General features: G+C 24.2%; 9 protein-coding genes across 9 annotated transcripts; 3 read left to right on the top strand and 6 right to left on the bottom strand.

Moving 5' to 3' along the window:
* Window positions 1-596: 596 nt before the first annotated feature.
* DICPUDRAFT_42473 (uncharacterized protein) lies at window positions 597-1,898 on the bottom strand (the record flags this gene model as incomplete). Its single annotated transcript, XM_003293703.1, has 3 exons — window positions 597-1,415; window positions 1,530-1,616; window positions 1,698-1,898. The coding sequence occupies 3 exons, from the start codon at window positions 1,896-1,898 to the stop codon at window positions 597-599; spliced, it is 1,107 nt and encodes a 368-aa protein (XP_003293751.1).
* Window positions 1,899-2,401: 503 nt separating this feature from the next.
* On the bottom strand, window positions 2,402-2,704 carry DICPUDRAFT_158661 (uncharacterized protein; the record flags this gene model as incomplete). The annotated part of the gene is made up of 2 exons (XM_003293702.1): window positions 2,402-2,494; window positions 2,606-2,704. 2 exons carry the CDS (start codon window positions 2,702-2,704, stop codon window positions 2,402-2,404), a joined length of 192 nt encoding a protein of 63 aa, XP_003293750.1.
* A 671-nt stretch (window positions 2,705-3,375) lies between these two features.
* On the top strand, window positions 3,376-5,539 carry DICPUDRAFT_84282 (uncharacterized protein; the record flags this gene model as incomplete). The annotated part of the gene is made up of 3 exons (XM_003293706.1): window positions 3,376-3,439; window positions 4,276-4,360; window positions 4,564-5,539. 3 exons carry the CDS (start codon window positions 3,376-3,378, stop codon window positions 5,537-5,539), a joined length of 1,125 nt encoding a protein of 374 aa, XP_003293754.1.
* Window positions 5,540-7,012: 1,473 nt separating this feature from the next.
* DICPUDRAFT_158657 (uncharacterized protein) lies at window positions 7,013-7,165 on the bottom strand (the record flags this gene model as incomplete). Its single annotated transcript, XM_003293701.1, has 1 exon — window positions 7,013-7,165. The coding sequence occupies one exon, from the start codon at window positions 7,163-7,165 to the stop codon at window positions 7,013-7,015; it is 153 nt and encodes a 50-aa protein (XP_003293749.1).
* Window positions 7,166-10,052: 2,887 nt separating this feature from the next.
* DICPUDRAFT_42475 (uncharacterized protein) lies at window positions 10,053-10,704 on the bottom strand (the record flags this gene model as incomplete). The annotated part of the gene is made up of 2 exons (XM_003293700.1): window positions 10,053-10,387; window positions 10,452-10,704. Coding segments are annotated over 2 exons (588 nt in total), but the record flags the coding sequence as incomplete, so codon positions are not given.
* A 2,573-nt stretch (window positions 10,705-13,277) lies between these two features.
* On the top strand, window positions 13,278-13,529 carry DICPUDRAFT_158655 (uncharacterized protein; the record flags this gene model as incomplete). Its single annotated transcript, XM_003293705.1, has 1 exon — window positions 13,278-13,529. One exon carries the CDS (start codon window positions 13,278-13,280, stop codon window positions 13,527-13,529), a length of 252 nt encoding a protein of 83 aa, XP_003293753.1.
* A 1,983-nt stretch (window positions 13,530-15,512) lies between these two features.
* On the bottom strand, window positions 15,513-17,898 carry DICPUDRAFT_158653 (uncharacterized protein; the record flags this gene model as incomplete). Its single annotated transcript, XM_003293699.1, has 2 exons — window positions 15,513-17,648; window positions 17,758-17,898. The coding sequence occupies 2 exons, from the start codon at window positions 17,896-17,898 to the stop codon at window positions 15,513-15,515; spliced, it is 2,277 nt and encodes a 758-aa protein (XP_003293747.1).
* Window positions 17,899-18,711: 813 nt separating this feature from the next.
* DICPUDRAFT_58645 (uncharacterized protein) lies at window positions 18,712-20,258 on the top strand (the record flags this gene model as incomplete). Its single annotated transcript, XM_003293704.1, has 3 exons — window positions 18,712-18,813; window positions 19,078-19,332; window positions 19,405-20,258. The coding sequence occupies 3 exons, from the start codon at window positions 18,712-18,714 to the stop codon at window positions 20,212-20,214; spliced, it is 1,167 nt and encodes a 388-aa protein (XP_003293752.1). The 3' UTR covers window positions 20,215-20,258.
* DICPUDRAFT_51115 (uncharacterized protein) lies at window positions 20,254-21,793 on the bottom strand. The gene is made up of 3 exons (XM_003293698.1): window positions 21,339-21,793; window positions 20,907-21,254; window positions 20,254-20,830 (listed from the first exon to the last, which is right to left on the bottom strand). Exons 1-3 carry the CDS (start codon window positions 21,523-21,525, stop codon window positions 20,364-20,366), a joined length of 1,002 nt encoding a protein of 333 aa, XP_003293746.1. The 5' UTR covers window positions 21,526-21,793; the 3' UTR covers window positions 20,254-20,363.
* Between the last annotated feature and the right edge of the window lie 641 nt (window positions 21,794-22,434).

Genomic DNA, 22,434 nt, shown 5'->3' with positions numbered 1-22,434 from the left:
ATTTTTTTTTTGATCATCTTTAAGTATAAATAGAAATATAAATAAAAAGGGGAAATTATTATTATTTAATCAAATAATTAAATAAAAATTATTTTTTAGATTATTTAATAATTTACAAAAATCAAAAAAAAAAAAATCAAAAACAGAATTCGAGATTTCAGAGTTAAATTTTGAATGAGCTAAATTGCTGTAAGGAATTCTTGATGTTTTTTTTAAAATTTAAATTTAAGAGCAACTTTATTTAAAATTAATTTGATTTTATGGGATGATGTTTGATGATTTCTTTTTATTTTACTTTTTTTAAATTTTTTTAACTTTTTTATAAAAAAGTAAGAAAATTTATTAAATCCCACAATAATCAATTAATTTTTTTTTAATCTCTCTATAATTCGAAATGAAATTAATATTTTCAAGAATTCCTTACAGCAATAACTCATTCAAAATTTAACACTGAAATCTTGAATTCTGTCTTTGAATTTTTTTTTTTTTGAATTATGTAATTAAAAAATAAAAATTTGATTATCCCAATATTGTATCTTTTGGGAAAAAAATAAAAAAAATAAATAGTTATATACATTTATACAAAGAGTTTTTATTTAAATTAGATTTTTTGGGAATAATTCTCTTGCTGAATCTCTGAAATACCTAAGTTGTTCATTAAAATGATATCTTAAGAAACGACGATCGGAACCACTTTGAAGTTTTGGGGTAATGGTACGATAAATTGGTAAAAGTATGGCAGCATCTAAACAAGCATAATCTAATAGTAGTTTTGGAATTGGTCTTTTTGCCCAAATTTTATTATCTTCGTCAAAGAGTTGCTTGGTTTTAAATTTAATATCTACACAGTATTTGGAGTATTCTTTTGATGTGTATATATGTGTTAGTTCGTTGAAGCCAAATCTTCTAATTGGTAAATTACCATCAATCTTTTTTAGAATGATAGCATGTGCAATTTGAATATCGTAAACATGAGTTAATAAAACTTGATATTTATGGTAAAGGATTTCGCTATCTCTACGACAGTCATGAACTACTTTTAAAATGACTTTGCTTTCTAAAACTTCTTTTAAACCTAATTTAAAAATGATGTCACCTAATGTTAAAACATCAAATAAGTATACAGAGGCATTTGAGGGTGTTGATATTTGTATTAATGACATTTCACCTCGTTTACCCATCTCTACAGCTTCGATATCCAACCCAATTTGTTTTTCCTTTTTAATTTGATTGATTGCGAATTGAATTTTTGCTATATCATCAATCATATAAACATTATCAAATGAAGTTTGCTCTGGTGTCATTTGTTCTACATTTTTAAGATTTTTAATTTTAACTTCGCCTTTGATGTTTTTATTTTTATTTAATTTCTCTAACTCTTCTCTTTCTTTTTCTTCCTTTTTCTTTTGATCCAACTTTTCAAATATGAATGATAGTTTTTCATCCTCTTTATCATATTCTAATTTCTCATCCTCTTCGAATAGTTTAGATTGTCTATCTTTAATAATGTTTAAATCTGAATTTTTAACGCTTATATATTCCTCCCATTCTTCCTTACTTTTTTTTAATTCATCCAATGGGTTATCTTTTAAAAGTTTTAATGTTTTCTTTAAATTCTATATATATATTTTAAAAATAATATTAAATTAATTATACTGTAAATATATTAAAGTAGGTGTATAGTTTATTGATCTTACTCTACCTGGTAATGTCATTAATTTTCTATAAACTTTTTCCCTTTTAACCTTTCTTAAACTTGTTGGCTCTTCATTTGATGTTGAATAAAACAATTTATAATTAAAGTTGTCATTTTTTTGTATAACTATATTTGATTTAACACTATTAAAAAGATTTTGAATGAGTTTATTATTAACTATATTTCTTTTGTTTAAAATCATTATTTATTTGTAATTAATAAATGAAAAATAAAAAAAAGAAAAAGAAAAAAATTAAAAAATTAAAAAAATAAAAAATAAAAATTTTAAAAAATAAAAAAAAACGAAAAATAAATTTTTTTTTTTTTTTCATTTTTATTTATAATTATTATCAAAGTTTATCAAAACTTGTGTTTAAATTTAAAAATAAAACCTAAAACTATTTGTTTAGTACTAAATCAATATTAAAAAATATAAAATTTATAAACTATATCTTTTAAATTAATTTAGAAAATCAAAAATTATATGGAAAAAGTTTTTTACATAGGGTATAAGAAAAAATTAAAACTAAAATTAACTTTTATAATTTTTATTTGAATGATTAATAAAAAAATTGTAATTTGTTATAAAAATAATGAAAATTTTTTTACATAAAAAAAACCAAAAATTCAAATATATCATCCAATCCGGCTTTGGCGCAATGGTAGCGCGATTGACTGTAGTAATTATTTGTTATCAATCGGTTGCTAGTTCGAGTCTGGCAAGCCGGAATTTTTGATGGTTAAATCATCTTCTGGGTGATCTTTTAAAGGTCCAAACATTCGCATATCCTCATAGAACTAGGGATAATTAAATAAAAGATGCTTAAAAGTATTTAATAAAAAAATAAAAAAAGTTACCAACTTAGAGAACAGATTCTTCCTTTTTTGACCCACAATTAATTTATTTACAATAATAATCATAACCTCTCTAACTGCTGTAGGTATAGGTAGGTTTACGATTGCTTCTATTTTTGACGATTTAGTTTTAATACCCTCGACACTAAGCATGACAAACGAAATCCTCTTCTTTGCTGAGGAATTTACATTTGTTCGAATTGAGATAAATCTTTGTTCTCTCCGCTAAGTCTTTTAATTTCTTCCATCATCGCATGATATACTCTTCCGAGGCTTTAAGTTTAGAAGCAAGGTCCATTTTAACTTTGACTGAATTTAAGTTCTTTTAATTACTTTTAAAAATTTTATGCTATTTAATAAATAGTTATTATTTGATGATGATTCTATGGTTGTTTCTTTATTATCTCTATTACAATAATTGTTACTATTTACTGGCTCGATTTGTTAGTCTGATGTCATTTGCACTTGTGATATATTAAGACTGCTTTAGAAAATGAAAAATGAAAAAATTAATATATTATAATTTCTATTTCTATTCATTTCCCTAAAAAGAAATTCTTGAATGTTTGAAATAATAAAAAATAATTTTTAATTTATAAAAGTTTCAAAATTTTTTTTTTTTTTTTAATTTTTTTTAAAGACCTTTTTTATTTTTAATAAAAATATTCTAATTTAATATAAATAATAAATAATAAATAATCAACAAAATAAAATAAAATAATTTAGGTATTAAGAAATAATAAAAATGGATAATTTATTTAAAGATCATTAACTACTTCATTTTCAGAAGAAAAATCTGAAAAATTATTATCAGGATGGAAAAGATGGCAAAAAAAGAAATTAAACACGATAATCCAATGGATGCATTAACATTTAAATCACCAGAAGGTAAGTAGTACATAATAATTTATTTTATTTTATAACAAATAGGGGTACTGGGGCAGAGTTATCAAATCAAATGGCACCAAAAGAGTATGAAACAACATATTTTTTTGTGGATTGGGTGCAGGTTTAGGATCAATCACTGGTGGGTTTTATAGGAACATCGCCAATCGGTCTATTCAGATTTACAGCTATCGCAACAACATTTAGTTTAATTATTTTCACTTTAAACCAACTTTATTTTTCAAAAAAAAAAAAAAGAAATCAATAATAAATAAAAGGATTGTTTTAAATTAAAATTTTTATTTATTTATTTATTTATTTATTTATTTATTTATTTATTTATTTATTTATTTAAAACTGTGATGGGGTATTTAACTTGGAAAAAAGCAAATTAAAAAAAAAATAAAAACAAAATATTATAAAAGAAAAAAGTAAAAATTCAAACTCTGCCACAAAAAGAAATGAAATCTAAACATTCTTGAAATAATACATAGAGATTTCAAACATATTGCTTTAATTAGTAATGCTATAGTTTTATTATAAAAAAATTAAACAGTGTGTTAAATGTAATGGAAAAAGTGTGGTTGATTATTATAATAAAAATTTTTTATAAAAAATGATTATTATAATTTAAACAATTCTCTATAAAAATAATTAAAGATTGCAGGAGAGGCCCATTTTTATTATTCCGATTGCAATTTTTCTTATTGCGGAAATTTTTAATAAAATTAATTTTTATTTTTAATTTAATAAAAAATTTTCATTTTTGATTTTAAAAAAAAATAAACTATTTAATGGCATTAAAAATTTTTTTTTTTTTCTTTTTTTAAAAATAATAGCTTTCAAAAACACAATCTTTTACATTAAAATCAAGTTTAATTTTTTTACAATCAAAAAACTAAAATTAACCAATCAATATTCTTTGTAAGTTATCAAAATTTATCATTTATTATATATTTTTATACCCTATTAACTTTTTTTTTTATTAATATTTTTATTTAATTTTTGTTTTTATTTTATTTGTAGATATATAATATTTAAAAAAATAAAAAAATGATTAATATTGTTTTATATTTTTTTATTTTTCTCATTTTGTTCATTTTATATTTTTTTATTAAAAAAATCAGAAGAAACAACCACAAAAAGGAAGAGAATTACTACGAGAGCGATATATGCAATGATTATTTTTATGATGACGAATACTACGAAGCATATCATAAAATTAATAACCCATCCTACGAGCCACAACAACAACAAAGTCCACCACAATCATCACAACAACAATCACAATCACAAGCACAAGCACAACAACAATCACAAGCACAGGCACAACAAAAACAACAAAAATCACCACAATCATCACAACCACAACCAAAACCCACTTCATCAATTCCCGATTATAAAAAACTATTTAGGGCTATGGATGAATATGAAAAACTACAACAACAAGAACCAGAACCAGAGTTAGAATCACAACACCAGCATCAACATCAACATCATCAACAACATAATCAACAAAACCATCAACAACAACAACAATCAAAACCACAAACACAACAACAATCAACTCCAAATGTAAATTCACATATTATTGATGGCCAAGGTCAATATTGTGAACCAATGGATATCAACTCAGCTGTAGAGGACTATGCAGCTTTAACACGTTTATATGATCGTTTGGATCTCTACAATTTGGAGAACAGTAGGGATATTCCAGGCGATGGAAACTGTCAGATGCATGCTTTATCTGACCAAGTTTTCGGTGACTTGAACCATGGTCCCGAAATTAGAAGAGCCATTGTTGCATGGCTCAGAGATAATAAAAACTTCACCCTTAATAATGGTGCAAAACTATCCCAATTTGCAAATACTAATGATTGGAATAGTTATTGCAACCGTATGTCAAGAAACGGTACCTGGGGTGATCATTTGACTTTACTTGCTGCTTCCGAATTATTGAAATCTCAAATTACAATAATTTCATCAGTTGAATCTGAAAGAAGCTCTATAATTGAAATAATACCAAGTTCAATTCAAAACAGTAGAGAAATTTTATTATCTCACTATGCAAAACATTATGGCTCATTGCGTTCAAAACCATAATGTAGTTATGGAAAAATAATTAATATGTAATGACATTGGTCTATTATATTTCGGTATTAGCGCAGCTAATCAATAATTTATAGACAGAAATGGTATGTAAAATAATATTCTTTTTAAAAATTAATTTTAAACATATATTAATAATTAATTTATTAATAATTAGGTTCATTAAATTAAAAGCAGCATCGGCAATTCTCCAAATGTGTTAAAAATCCAGGTTGATATTCAAAAGGTAGTTGAATAAGCGTTTCAAATGGTTGTTCAAATAGTGCTTCAAATGGTTGTTCAAATGGTACTTCAAATAGCTCTTCAGATGGTGGTTCAAGTGGTTCTTCAAGTGGTTCTTCAGGGTGGCAGTAGTTCAAGTAGTTCAAGTAGTTCTACAAGTGGTACTTCGGTGGTTCAACTAGTGCCTCATATGGTGCTCCAAGTGGTGCTTCAAATATCGTTTAATATGGTGGTTCCAGTAATGCTTCAAATGGTGTTCAAATAGCGCTTGCTCGTGGTGCTTCAAATGGTCTTTCAAATAGCTCTTCAAATGGTGTTTCAAATGGTGCTTTAAATAGAACCTAAAATGGAGCTTCAAGTGGTAGTTAAAGTAGTTAGCCCCACTATTAATTTATTATAAATTCTCAAAAAGATAAAATTCATTTTTCCTTATAATTTATTATTATTTATATTCTTCATAGTTAAAATTGAAATAAGAAGTTATCATTACAATTTTTATATTCTATATTTGAATATTTATAAAAATATTATAGTTATAAACAAATAAAATGTTATTTTTATAAATAAATTCAAAAATAAAACTAAATCTTTAAAATTATTTATAAATTTTTGTATATTAATTTGGCTTTATTTTTTAAATATTGACTTTACAATTGTTATTATTAGTTAATATTATTTTATTTATTATTATTTAGTCATTTATTTATTATTTATTATTTATTATTATTTTTTATTTGTTACAAATTTATTAAAAATTTTTTGATTAATTGTAAAAGAGTTTATATGTTGGAATAAAGTATTCATCTTCGTCAATATCCGATGGTAAATGAGTTAGCTAGGTCATGCAAACATCAAAGTCGCTATTTTCTAATTCCTTACTATACATTTTAAATTCCTAAAGCTGTTTGAAAAATTACAGATTCTCCATCTAAAAATATGGTATCCCAAACGTGAGATGCAAATTTCAATGGTAAAGCTTTTGAATAAAGTTAATACCAATCGATCATAAAGATAATTGGCTGTTAACTTAATTCTTTAAGATGATTTTGAATTTTTGGAACATGAAGAGCCATTAGTTGATCCATCGCTTTCTTATATAATTCCATTTGAGAAAGGTTCATTGTTTAGAATGCCATGTAACAAAGGTTTAAAAAATTACTGAGGAAAACAAATGAAGTGAATTCGTCTAAAATTAATAAAAAAAAGCTGCTAAATAAGACATGCCTTGACATATCCAACATCGGGTTAATAGCAAACATATTCCTTTAGTACATTTGCCAATGATTGGTGAAGTGGACCTTCATCTTGAAAAATGGATAACATTGGAAATGTACGTGGTAAATCCAAGTGTATTAAACTGACAGAACCTTCTCTACCAAGTGAGTTTGCTTCTGACATTTGTTTTTCTCTCTTAATGCAAACCAAATATACTGAATAGATCTGGTGTGATGTTTAAATCGGATTTTTAATGATTCCTCCATACTTCTCTCTTTCCTTTCTAGATTTATCTTTTTTTTTGTTCTTTTTCATTCAAGGTTTCTTAATGGTCCTCTTCCATGTGATGTCGGTGTTAATGAACCATTGATCTAAAGATGATATTCTGTTGTGGCCATTATTTATAGTGATTGGTATTTGTTGATGACTAAGATTTGGTGATGGTGGTAAACTTAATGAGCTGCCACTGTTATTTTAACTTTTTGCACCATTATTAAATAAATAATTCTAATAATCAAATAAATATAAAATTATTTGTTTGTGAAAACTAAAACCGAAAACTAAAAACTAAAAAAAAAAATTTTTCAATTTTTTTATTTTTATTTTATTTTTAATTTTAAATAATAAATTAATTAAAATAAATATTATTTAGTTGAGATATAATTATAACTGTAATATTCATTTAATTCTAAAATGCATATGAATACATTACAAAGTATAAAACACATACCATATAAAACAAAAACAAAAAATACTGATGACTTAATGTATCATCACTTTTTTTTTAAAAAAAAAAAAAAAAACAATATATCTCTAAAAATTTTCTTCGCTTTTAAAAAAAAAACTAATATTTGAAGAATAGAAAGAACATATACATCAACAATAAATCAAGGTATTATTTTTATTTAAAGTTTAGTTTTATTTTTTAATTGTTTTTTAAATCTATAAAGTTTGATTTTTAAATTTGTATTCTTTTTATAAACATAGTAAATTACACCAATTAAAACTGCAAATCCAACAAAACCTACTGAAATTGCTACAGGTTTAACCCATTTTCTTGAATTTTCACATTCAAAACTATAATCTAATGAAATTAATAATGAAAAATCTAAATTGAAAAATTTAAAATATGAAAAAATTAATATTTTCTTTTTTTTTTAAAATAAATAAATAAAATATACATACCTGGATCAATTAAACATTCGTTACAATGTGGTAAGTTTAAAGCTATTTTAATTGAGTTTTTATTATTTGAAATTACATTAGCTACAATTGTTGTTGGTCTATTGTCTGATAGCATTTTATCTTGGAATCTTGCATAAAGAATTCTATTGTTTTTAATTACTTTTAAAAAGTTTATGCTATTTAATAAATAGTTATTATTTGATGATGATTCTATGGTTGTTTCTTTATTATCTCTATTACAATAATTGTTACTATTTACTGGCTCGATTTGTAAGTCTGATGTCATTTGCACTTGTAATGTATTGAGATTGCTTTTGAAGAACCAGTTTGAAATTGAGAGAGATAATTTGAATCCTCCTTTAGTAACAGTAAATTGATTACCTAAAAATGTGAAGTCTTTATCTTTGTCGTTTGTTTCTTCTATTATTAGTTTTATTGTTGAAATGGTGTTATCTTCATTAGTTCTTATTTGATGGAATGTAGTAATTGATTCTTGCTTATTTGCTAATATCCAATTGTTTGATAAGTTGAATGTTGTAACTTGTTGTTTGTTAAGGTTTAATTCTACAATTGAATCGATGAATATTGAATATCCTAAATCTTGATTTTTAATTATAACCGTTCCATTTTTTTTAACTTCTGTTTGTTGATTATTATTGCCATTTATTGGTGATGAACAATCAAAACCTGCAAATCCTGAATTACAATTGCATGTTCCTTTTGTTTTATTGCAAATACCATGTTCGTGACAATTTGATGAACATTCTTTTTCTGTAGTATTATATGGATATATGACGCCGCTCCATGTGACTGTGTTTTGAATGAAATTGACCTTTTTTGTGCCTATAGAGCTTGCTCCAATTGTTACTTTGATTGATTCTGACGATATTATTGAAAATGGTAATAATTTGTCATCGATAAAAAGTGTTGCATTATTATTTAAAGTACTGAACCATCCATATAGTGTAATTTCGCCCCCTGTTTTTGGTGATACTTGTGTTGATGATGATATATAGTGATTTGGTATTGTACATTGATTATATGGATCATTACTTGTCCATTTATTATAACAAATACAAGTTGATGTTTTTTGAACACCATTGCCATTGCAATTAATATATAAAACAGGAGTCACTTCTATAGTATTAGAAATAGTTGTACCTGTACTGACATATATAAGATATGGTTTATTTGTTGAGATGACACCTGGTATTAAAATAGCTGTTGAATATTTTTCAGTTGGGTGAAATGATATAAAACTTGTTGAGTCATAGTATTTTATATAGACAGTTACTGTATTATTAAGATTTCTCCCATACAACCATAGATTACCTCCTTTTTCAACTATTTCAATGTTTGTTGTGAGTACTGGTTCGATTGTATTGAATGTAGTAGTTGCAAAATAATCGAATAGATTAGAAGATATTAAAAGTTTATTTGAATAACCACTAAATAGTCCGTTATTATTAATGAAACCATACACTGAAAATATTATTATACCTGGATATCCAAAAGCAAGTGGTAAATCTAAAGTACATTTGTATGTTGTATCGGTATCTGTTGAAAATGTAATCTCCGAGTGACATTCTAGTATTTGATTATTTGAATTTAATATATAGACTATAGGGAATTGGTTGTTTTTTAAACCACTTTCGGGATCTGATGCTATAAAATCAAATGTGATGGTTCGTATTGATTTACTGACATCAATTTCGTTTGAGTTTTGTGATGTTGATGATTTGAATGATAAAAGAATTGGTGGTGTGGAATCTGAAGAAACTTGACTGATATCGCATTCTAATTTAATTTTGTTGATTGATGAATCTTGGAGATAGTTTATAAATGGATTGAAAACCGAATTATAAATGGAGTCTCTTGAACAAATACTGAAATAAGCAACTCTACCAGTTCTATCGATTAGCTTTACTTCATCGATAACATAGTCTTGGGTAATGCATGGGAATGATATGTTTAATTTAATATCATAAACACCAATGTATAAATTACCCGATTTAATATTCGTTTCTGGTGTTAGTGATATATTGTAATATGATTGATCAATTTGACCTTTGATAACAATATAGCCATAATCAAAACCATTGATTTGATCTTCAATTGTAATGGTCCAACCAAATATACCATGTTTAATATTTAATCCATCAGTTTTTTTGGGTAAAATCTTTGATATTTCTTTGAATATTGGTCCTTGGTAGTCTAAATCTGTATATATGTTAATATTTTTTCATTATTTATTATTAATAATATAAAAAAAAATTATACTTACTTGTTTTATCAATTCTTAGTTGAGTATTTAGAGAATAGCTATGTATAACCTGACCGTCAATAGTAGAAAAGTAGAATTGGTAAACTCCACGGGGGCTATTTGCTTCAATGTAAAATTTAATTTGAAACATTTTAATATTTTCATTCCAAACTGAATAAAATGTAGGGCTTTCATTTATAAGATAAGGTGAATAGAAATCGAGTATAGCAAATGAGGTATCTCTAGGAACATTATCGGAATAATTAAAATACATTTCGTTATAAATTCTTTGATCCGAAACATCTATATCATTATATAAAAATGATACATCTTTAATTTGAAAGATATCAACTAAAAAAAATAAAATAATTAATATATATTATAATTTCTATTTCTATTTATTTTTTATAACCTACATTTTATTGGAGGACTGTATAGTCTAATTACATCATTTCTATTATCAATTTTTATTATTTCTGTGTTTTCAAAATCAAGAACAAATGAAGCTTGGTCATATAAATAAAATGTTTGAAATTTTATTGGGGTGATAAATTCATAGATACCGATACCATATAAATCACCACTAACAAAAGTCTCTATTCCATAAATAATGCTACCTTTAAAGGCATTTACTTTTAAATATTTGAATCCATATTTAGTATTGAGAGTAAATTTAATTTTTGAATAGCCATTACCCAAATTAATAATTTCTGAATCTAAAATAGAAGGTTTGAAATTGATATTATAGACAAATAATGAATCTAAAAAGTAAAAATTATTAAGTTAATAAAACCATATATTTTAAAAAAACCCAATTAAAAAAATATTACCCATTGGTGAATACTTTATATATTGAAATACAATTTTTGGTAAATCATTTGATCCAAATTGAATAGCTAAATTATTTTTTATATGAGTAGGTTTTACTAAAGAGGTAACTTGGAAATCATATGAATTTGGAGTTGAATATGATTTTATATAACCATATGGGAATCTGGCAATATAACTCTCTTCATTTATTGAAAAATAAAATGGTGTGAAATCAGTTTTCGGTGTCGTGTCTGAAAATCCAAATGTTACAATGGGTAAACCTTCTTCATAACCTCCTAGTCGACTTACAATCGGTATACCTAATATTGGATCTATAGATGGTAAATAGTAATTTGGAATGGTAAAGGTTTAATAAAATAATAATAATATAATTATAATGATTGTTCATACATTGAATAAAATTTGTTTTTAGAGTGTTTGGTGTTGCCTTAATTTGTGTTGATTGTGATAGATAATAAAGATCGTAATTTAATTCTCCTTCAAACCTGTCTTTTGGTGTAATTATTGTAGTTTCACCTGTTAAATCCGAACTGACTGGAAAATATAGAGTAATTTCATTACGTTGAATACTATTTTCACTTTTTTTATAAAACGAAGTGAGAAATAATTTATTAATTGGTTCTTTTACTTTAAATGAGAGTACTGCTCCATAATTATAGCCCATAGCATTATATTTTTCTAAATTTTGCTCATTTGGAAAGGTTTTATTTAAAGTAAGTGTAAATTGTTCAGTTACTACGAAAAATATAAAATTAGTAAGTTAATATTGAAGAAAAATAATTTAAAAATAAAATATTACCAATTGGTGTTTTAAATGAAAATAATCTGGATTTTTGTGGAGTTGAAAAGTTAAGCTGAGTATGAGAAATTTGATAATCTGGAATAGAATTGAAAATTAATAGTCCAGAGTTAAATCCAAAAAAAATAAAATAACCATAGTCATGAGAAATAACAGTACCTGAAATTGAGACATCAGGATCAAATCCGTTTATTCTATAATAACAGCCAATTGTATTAATATAAATGAAATAATCAGATATCAACTTAAATGATACATTATCTAAATCAAGCTCTATTTTATTTAAATTATTATTTAGTAGATTATAAAATTTTTGTATTATAAAAAATAAAATTAAAATATACATACCTAAACACTGGAACCCTACACTAAACTCTTTATACTTTAGATAATGTGTACCTATAATATCAGTATTAACTATATATCTTGTAACTTTTGCTGTACCGTTTACGAATATTTCGGATGAAGAAGTTATGTTATATTCAGAACTACTAAAATCTATATTGCACGTATCCAGTGTTTCCTGTGGTATACATAATATTTCTAAAGTAAATTCGCAATTTGTTATATATTTCTTATATAAAGTATTGAGGGGTGAAACATCTTTTAAAATAACTTCACAAAATATATTATTAAATAATATCAAAAGTAATATTATAAATAAAATAAAACTTTTAAAAGTATACTTTAACATGTTTTCTTTATATTATATTATAATTATTATTACAGCATAATTTTTTTTTTTGTGTTCAACAAAAAAAAAATATTTTTATAAAAACAATAAAAATATACTTTTCTTAAGATACTAGGTATTAAAGAAATAAAAAAATTTTAAGGAAAAAACGCTTATTTCCATAGATTCTAAAAAACTAAAATTAAAATATCTTCACTCTTGGTTTTTTAATTTTAGTTTTTTAGAATCTATGGAAATAAGCGTTTTTTCCTTAAAATTTTTTTAAGGAAATAATTTAAAATATCTTCTTATAAGAAAAAAATTCCAAAATGCTTGATATTAGAGGAAATCGCTTCATTCAATATTTTAACTTTTCAGATTTCGCTCACGAAAGCTACCAATAAACTTTTTAAAAACATTCCCACACATTTATAAATAATGACCGTCATTTTCTATTCTTTTTAAAGTTTTCAAATCAGACAAAAATATCGACCATCCTATTGCATAAAATACCACATTATCTTTTTTTTTTTTAAAAAATGTAATGTTAAGTAACTTTAAAGTTAATCTTTTCTTGGTAACTAATTCATCTATTGGAACTGGTTGTAAGACTGGTTGGCTCTTCAATCTGAGTTCCATCATTTCCTTAAGAAGCTTTACTTTCCCAACTTCCCCATTGAACAAGTTAATTTGTTCATCCATTAGAGTTAATGCATTTATGAGTTTGGCAGATAAATCTTTGGTCTCTCCGGTACCCAATCGAAGAAGAGAGCTTAAATTCAGTCTAGCTTTCTAATAATATTTTTTATATATACCTTTTAAAATTCTCTACTAACCTAACTTTTACTGGGCCCTAGTATCGTAAGTTATCTTGAAAAAAAAAGTGTAATGCAAAGTAACTTTAATGTATAAATAAATTAATAAACAATAAATATATGGATATATTGTGAAATTGAAAATTTTTTAAAAAATTTTTTTGATTTTTTTTAATTTTTTATTTTTTGATTTTTTTTTTGATTTAATTATTTTTAAATTATTAAAATTATTGTTATAATTGATTGATTAAATGACTATTTAAGTTATAATTAACTAATTAAGTGAATTTTGATGATAATAAATTACAAAAAGTGAGATTTTTAATTAATCTATAGATTATGTAGATGAAGCTACTTTAGTTATAGATAAATAATAAATATTATTTAGTTGAGATATAATTATAACTGTAATATTCATTTAATTTCCAAAATGCATATGAATACATTACAATGAGTTTACCTTTTTTTTTTTTTTTTTAAAAGTGAAGATGATTCTTAATGATATATTAAGTCATCAGTTTATTGTGTTTGGTATGTGTTTAATGCTTATATGAGTTTTACCACACTGCATACAAGTTGGGCACGGTAACAGCAATTCGTGTGTGATTCGGAAAACTTGCTGAGACTAGGTTTCGAACCCGGAGCGGTAACTTGTAGGAAATTCGTTCGACCACTTGGCTATCATTGCTCCCCCAGTTTACCCTTGTAATGAATCGACAGTCTATATCTTTAAGTAAAAATGTATTTTATAACTGCTTTTTAATAACTGCCAATTCCAGTATTTTGTAACTGCTTTTTAAATAATAACTACCAATGCCAGTATTTCAACTACTTAAGAATTAGCTTCTAGAACTAATATCATTCAGTATAAATACATCAAGTCCTCAGTCTAAAACTTTAGAGTTTCTTAGTTAGTTTATTTTAGTTAGTTATATATATATGTTTAAACAAGTAATAAAGATAAATAATAAATAAAGTATATTTCAGTGTTCTCATAATTGTTTTAAGTGTTTTTAAGTAATTTAAGTGTTTTAGTGTTTATTATTTAGTTTGTGTTAATATATTTTATTGCGTCTCCATAAGTGTTTATTTTAGAGTTTATTATATTTTCGTTAAGTATTTTAGTTGTGTAACTTAGTCATAATCATATACCTTTTCATTACACCCTGAATACAATTTGGGTACAGAATCATCTGTAATAAGTGTGTGTTTTACAGAATATTCATAAATAATTTTATCACCCGGAAGATTTTCTTATACAAAAGAATTTGCGCATGCTGGGAATCGAACCCAGTTCGCATCCGTGGCAGGGATGCATCATACCACTAGACCACATGCGCTATTTGATAAAATAAATTAAAAAGCTGCCCTATATACCGATAACTAATATAATACTGCTATTTATGGTTGAATTCTTTTAACAATGGAAAATACGGGTAAAGGATTCACTGTATCGAGTGTCGTGGTTTCTGTTATAACATGGACATATTACCCTGTGGGTTATTTTTTTGATTGATCATTATAAAGAAAAATATTAAGTGTGGAGGTAAAATCTTTGATATTTCTTGAATAATGGTCCTTGATTGTCCAGTTCTTGGCACACTTCTTAAAATTAAAAACATTGGCGACAGCTCATTAGAATCTGTTTTGCCTCGTTTTTATTTCGTTTAAAATTTTTTAGGGGAAGAGAATTGGGTTATTTTTCGTAATTAATATATTTTATTCAGCAATTTGATTTGGATAGTTTTGTGTGTTAAACTCAGTTTTGTTTATAATATTTTAGTAATATAAAAAACAATGAAATATATTTTATTAAATAACTAAAATGAACCTCTAACGATTACTATTAGCTTGTATTGAAAATTTTATTTGTATAACTATATATAATGTATTAGATTATACTTTTTTTTTTTTAAAAAATTCTATAAAAATAAATATTAAATGTGTTTTTTATTATATATATCCTATTTTTTAACACTTGAAATTACTTTTAAATTTGGAGATATTGATGATGGGTTACCGATATCTAATGTTGAAAAGTGAAATAAAAGCTCGCTGTAAACATCAACTGATTTTCTTTTTAATTTTTTGAAAACTTCATCTTGGTGGCTATTTGTAACAATATTATTATTATTATTGTTGGTATTATTGTTATTATTATTAAAACCATTATAACCATTTACACTAAAACCATCATAAGATGAAGTTGCTGACGATATATTGGAATCTTTATTGTAGGTTGGTGAGATGGTCCTACCACCAATATTACTATATACCCCATTACCATTAATAAAGCCATTAATTACTCCATTATGAATGGGTTTATTTGAACTATTATTATAACCACCATTGCTGCTATTGCTAATGTTACTATTATTTAATGCATTTGGTTTAATAATTTCTTGACTTAAAAGTTCGAATAACTCCAATAGAGAGTTTTGTTGAATTAAACCTTTTGAGTGTTTAATTAAAGCACCCATTAATGAAAGTATTTTATGTTTAATGATTGGATTTTTTGAAATTTTAATTTGTTGAATTAATTGATCTATGACTGCAGATTTTTTATTTCTAACTAAAACATGATTATTATTACTCTTTAATATATTATTGCTATTTGTTAATAATAATTTTTTTATATAGTGAATTAAAGATAGTTTGATAATAATAGTTGTTTTTGATTTTAAAAATTTAATTAAGAAATTGAAATATTCATTAATCTCTTGCTCTGACATTATCATTGTATTCTGTAATGGGATTATAAAGGGTGGAGCGGAGGGCATTTGGTTTTGTACTATTGTTGATACTGAGGATGATACTAATGAAGATGATGATAGTGATAATGGCGAGGGAGGTGTTATGAAACTACCATTACTATTATTATTATTGTTGTTGTTATTATTATTATTATTATTATTGTTATTACTGTTGTTATTAATATTGTTTGCAAAATTATTTATAGCATTGATTAAATCACTTTCATTTGTTAAACTATTATTTAAACTGTTGCTTAAACTATTACCATTTAAATTGCTATACTTTTTATCGTTATATACAATTGATAAAGTGGTGAATGATGATGGGGTGTAGTCTGATTTTTCCTCCAATTTTTTTAATTCCAATAACTGTTTTTGAATAATACAAGTAGTTTGTGTGTTGTTATTAAAGAACTGATGATTTAATAATTGTTCCCAATCTATTCTTTTCAATGGATCTTTTTCTAATAATTTTGAAATTAAATCTGTAAAGTCATGTTGTTGGGTTTGTGTAACTCTTTCAATATATCTAGTTGAAGCTGATTTAATGATAGGTGTAGGAAAAGGTTCAAACATTATTTTATTTATTAGGGCGATCGGACTGTCTGAATAAAATGGTAAAGCGCCAGTCATCATTTTAAAGAGCATTACGCCTAATGCCCACATATCGGTTGCTATACTATATGAGTAACCCTTGAATAATTCTGGTGCCAAATAAAATATTGATTCGTTTATAACTTTTTTCTTTTTCTTCTTGACTGGGCAATCACTGTCAGATAATAATAGGTCATCATTATCCAAATCATCCAAATCCCCAATTTCCTCATCATCTGCATCCTCATCACCCTCATAATCATAGTCATCACCATTAGATTCATATTCTATATAATTAAAAAATTCTATTATTTGTTGTTGATTCTTATTACTATTACCCAATAATGATTTTAATTCATTAATTGTATAACTATTATTACTACTATTACTATTATTATTGCTATTACTGTTATTATTATTATTATTATTATTTATATTATTATTTATTAAAATTGAATAACTGGTTGAATTTAATTTTAAATTTTCATTTGAGCCTACTAAAATATTTGATGGCTTTAAATCTCCATAAACTATATTATTTGTGTGAAGATAATACAAGCCCTGAAGTATATCTGGAATGAATCTTGGTAATGTTTCCAATGGTATAAACCCATCATTATCTAAAATCTCTGATAATGAAGTTTCCAAACATATATTTTTTACTATATATTGTGATTTGTCATCTGCAACTATTAAATCTTCTATATGTATTACATTTCTATGTAATTTTAATAATCTATTAAATATTATTATCTTTTAAAAAATAAAAAAATAAAAAAAATTAATATTTAATATTATGAAAAAAAGTAAAAATAAAAAAATAAGAAAAGGGTAAAAATTCAAAAGGTGAAAAAAAACTTACTTCTCTTTTTATATTTATTATTTGATGATTTAAATAACTTATATTTGATAATAAATAATAATTGAATGATCCCTTTCTTCGTGCTATTATACCATAGTTTTCGAAATATTCTTGTAATAAATAATTTGGAATAGTCAACATTTTATATTTATATTTTATTTATTATTTTTCTAATTATTATTATGATTGCTACAACTAATATTACAACTATTATTTTTATTATTATTATTATTAATTATATTATAATAACTTTTTTTTAAAATAATCATAACTTTTAGTATGTGCGAATATATAATAATTATTATTATTGTGGTTGTTGTTAATGTTTATCTCTTTTAAAAATTAAAAAAAAGAAAAAAATTATTATAATATTATAATATTTTTTGTTTGATTAAGATTTATTTTAAAAAAAAAAAAATAAAAGAAAAACAAAAAAAAAAAAAAAAAAAACCAAAAAAAAAAGAGGATTTATACACGAATTTAAATGTATATTTTTTTATTTATACAAGGCAGCTCTCTTTTATATTTTTGTTTTAAAAAAACACTTTTCACACACTATTTTCATATAGAAAAAAAAAAATTATGAACACACCCCCACACCCAAAAAAAGAATGAAAATGAAAATATTTTATGTTGAAATGTTATATTAAGTGAATATTATTGTTATATATATAAAAAAAAAAAAAATATATAAATATATTTAAAAAATTAAAAAATAAAAAAATTGCAAATTTATCGTTCTTTTTTTTTTTTTAATTTTTTAAATATTATTTAATTTTTTTTTTTTATATTTTTTTTAATTTATTTTTTTATGTTTTCATTCATTTTTTTTTTTTTTTGTATTAAATGTGTGAAATAGAAATATTACTGTTCATCACATAGTAAAAAAACCATAAAATAATAAAACAATATTAAAAATAGAAGAATTTTTTTTTAATTTTAGAAAAAACCAAGATGTCAACCGAAACTAATAATAGTAACACATCAACAATAACCAATACTAAAACAACAAGAGTACCTATAACATTAATCACTGGATTTCTCGGATCAGGGAAGGTAAATATAAGAAATTTATATCATTATTTTTATTATTGCCGTTTTTTTTTATAATTTTTTGTTTGTATATTTGTTGTCTGTGGGGTTTTTTTTTATATATATAATACAGGAGATTAAGTGGTGATATTTTGTTTTTTTTTTGTTTTTTTTTTGGGGCTTGTTTTTTTTATTCACACACCATCATCCCCCTATTTATTTTAATTTTTTATTGTTACTATTTTACTTTTTTTTTTGTTATTAACCCATTTTTCTCTTGTTGTTTAGACAACATTTTTAAATTATATTTTAAATGAAAACCATGGTAAAAAAATAGCAGTCATTCAAAATGAATATGGACAATCCATTGGTATCGAAACAGCAATGATTGTAGACTCAAATGGCGAAAAGGTTCAAGAATGGTTAGAGTTCCCAAATGGCTGTATTTGTTGTACCGTCAAAGATGACTTTTTACAATCAATTGAAGATTTATTAAAAAGAAGTGATAAATTCGATTATATATTAATTGAATCAACTGGTATGGTAAGTTTAATATCTGTTCATATAATAACCATCGTGGTAATAATACTAACAAACTAATTAAATTTTAATTAGGGTGACCCAGGACAAATTTCCTCATCCCTATGGGTGGATGAAGAATTAGAATCACCAATTTATTTAGATGGTATTATAACATTGGTCGATGCTAAACATGTCGAAAAGCATATAGAGAAATCAAAAGCATCAGAAAAACTATCAATGAACAATAGCAATAACACTCATAACAGTGGTGAATCAAATGACTCAAAGTATTATTCAACTGAAGTCGAAAGACAAATTGCATTTGCAGATATAATTTTATTAAATAAAATAGATTTATTGGATCAAAATAATTTAGAAAAAGAAATTGCCTCTGTCGAATCCAAGATTAGATCAATTAACCCAATGGCAAAAATCATCACCACAGAAAGATCAAAAGTACCATTGGACCAAGTATTAAATGTCAATGCCTATACCCCAAATATCGATTTATTGAAGGACTACATCAACAATTCAGAGAAACAACACCACCACGATAACAAAAATGATGAAAAGTCATGCGACCAATGCAGCAATCACTCAAAACATATCAACACCATATGTATAACTCAAGATTTTGACGTCGATTTGGATGAATTCACTCGTTGGGTCGGTAATCTATTATGGGACGAGAAAAAAGATTCAATTTTCCGTATTAAAGGTTTAATCTCTATTAAAGATGACAAAGAAAAGTATATCCTTCAAGGAGTTTATTCAACCTTTGAAGTATTGCCATCTGGTTTATATTGGTCCGAAAATGAAAAAAGACACAACAAAATAGTTTTAATTGGTGAATCTTTAGACCAATCCGAATTGGAAGAATCATTTAAAAAACTAAAACAATAAAAACCATAGAACTAATTGAATTAATTCAATTATAATTATAATTTAATTTAATTTTTTTTTTATTTTTTTTTTTATTTTTTTTTTTTGTTGAAATAAATTAATTTAATTTAAAATTTTAAATATATATGATTCTGTTTTTATTTTTATTTTTATGAGTTTGATGGGGTTGGTGGTGGTGTTGTTACGGATGGTGTTGGTGTTCCTGATGAACTACTACTTAAATCGAAATTTTCGGTGTTGTTGGCAAAGAAATAAAGTTTAAGGACTAAAGCCAAACCTAAATGAAGACCTCCAATTACAGCGCAAATAATAAGACCCCTCTTTGTAAAATCTTCTTTTAATGGAGTAAAGATATTTGTTACTAAAAATACACCGGATACAACTGCTGCTACTGCAACGATGATCCATTGAATGAGTGTATTTGGAATAACGCATAATACTGAAGCTGGAATATAAATAAACATTGCATAACCATAAATGCATAACATATCCAATAATCTTAATCCAAGATTCATCCATTTGAAAATACCCCATAAAATTGCTGGAATAATAATTGAATAACCATACATTGCGATTGCACTATAAACGATTTTTTTAATATTAACTTGATAGTCCTCTATAAGTAAATTTAATTTAAATTAGTTAGAATGCGCTATTTTATACCTATACTATAGTATTATCATATAGCTTACTTTCTGTGTGGAAATAGTCATTAAGATTTGATGAAACTGAAACAATAAAAACAAGTGATGTTAAAACCCAGAATGGGCCATAAAGATCTGGATTTTCTCTAATAAGATTAAAGAATGAAAATTTAATTGGGACCATTGATCTCATAAGACGAAAACCGACTTCTTTTGTGTCAACATTGAAAAGGAATCTATAATATGGTATTTCATAAAAACTATATTTCTTTTCGCCACTTCCACTTTCATCTGATGTTAATGGTACATTATCTGCATATTGATTACCTCCAATTTTGCTATTGCTATTGTTTTGTGGTGAAGTATTATTATTTATATCAACATCGTGTGTAAAACCTTTATTAGGTAATAAATAAAAAAGTTAATACCCAGGTTATTTTAAATTACTATTATTAACATTATGTGTTGTGTGATACTTACTTTGGAATTGTAAATCTGGTTGGTATTGTGGGTTTGGTGATTTATTTTGTGATGAATAATCATTAAAATCTATATTGGTATTGGTAAATAAATTTTGTTGTTGTTGTTGTTGTGGTGAATTTGAATTTATTTGTTCTGAGTAAAATGGATTACCATCATCATGATGTTTATTATTATAATTACTCATATTTTTATATTATTATTGCTGCTGCTGCTGCTATATTATTACGATTCGATATTTATTGCTGTAATGATTTTAGCTATCTAAAGTTGTTGTTGTTGTTGTTGTTGTTGTAATATTCTTCTAAAATAAAACCGCTATTTATGAATAAGTGTTAACTTTAAAAAAATAAAAATTATATACAATATATAAAATAATAAAAAAATAGAAAAAAAAAGATAATATTATTTGAACTAGTTTTTGTAGATTAAGTATTTATACTGCTACAAAATTATATAACACAAATAATTTTGGAAATATAGTGTGATTAAAAAATAATAATATTAAAAAATTTAAATAAAAAAAAAAATTAAAAAATAATTAAAAAAAATTAAAAAAATTAAAAAAAAAATTTTTTTAAAAATTTAAAAAAATAAAAAAAAATATAATTAAAAAAAAAATGAATAAATAGAAATCAAAAAGAAAATATAATTAGAAATATTCAGAAATATTGATAAATCTTTTTAACAATAAGTATTAAATAGACATTTATTACTACTTTCATTAGTAACATCTTTAGTGTTATGTCACCCCTCCCAAAATTAAATCAAAAAATAATTTTTTTTTTTTTTTTTTTTTTTTTCATACCAATATGCAATAAAAAAAAAAGCATAAATAATTTTTTTTTTTTTTGTGTTTCATTATTATTCAATTACTTTTGGTATGTATATAATTTAAAAACTATATTTTTATTTTTATTATTTTTATTATTTTCATTTTTTTTATTTTTTTTTATTTTTTTATTTTTTTATTTTTTTTCACAGTTCGAATAGTAATAGCAAAATAATAGAAATCGTTTTAAATGAAAAGTTTTCCTTTCCTAAAACAATCTTTAAATACTTTTATTTTATTTTTTTAATTTTTATAGGGTTGTCA

The sequence above is a fragment of the Dictyostelium purpureum genome (genome assembly GCF_000190715.1).
Source record: "Dictyostelium purpureum unplaced genomic scaffold DICPUscaffold_461, whole genome shotgun sequence".
NCBI lineage: Eukaryota > Evosea > Eumycetozoa > Dictyosteliales > Dictyosteliaceae > Dictyostelium > Dictyostelium purpureum.
Note: the sequence above shows the minus strand (reverse complement) of the source record. Positions and strands in the feature narration are given on the sequence as shown.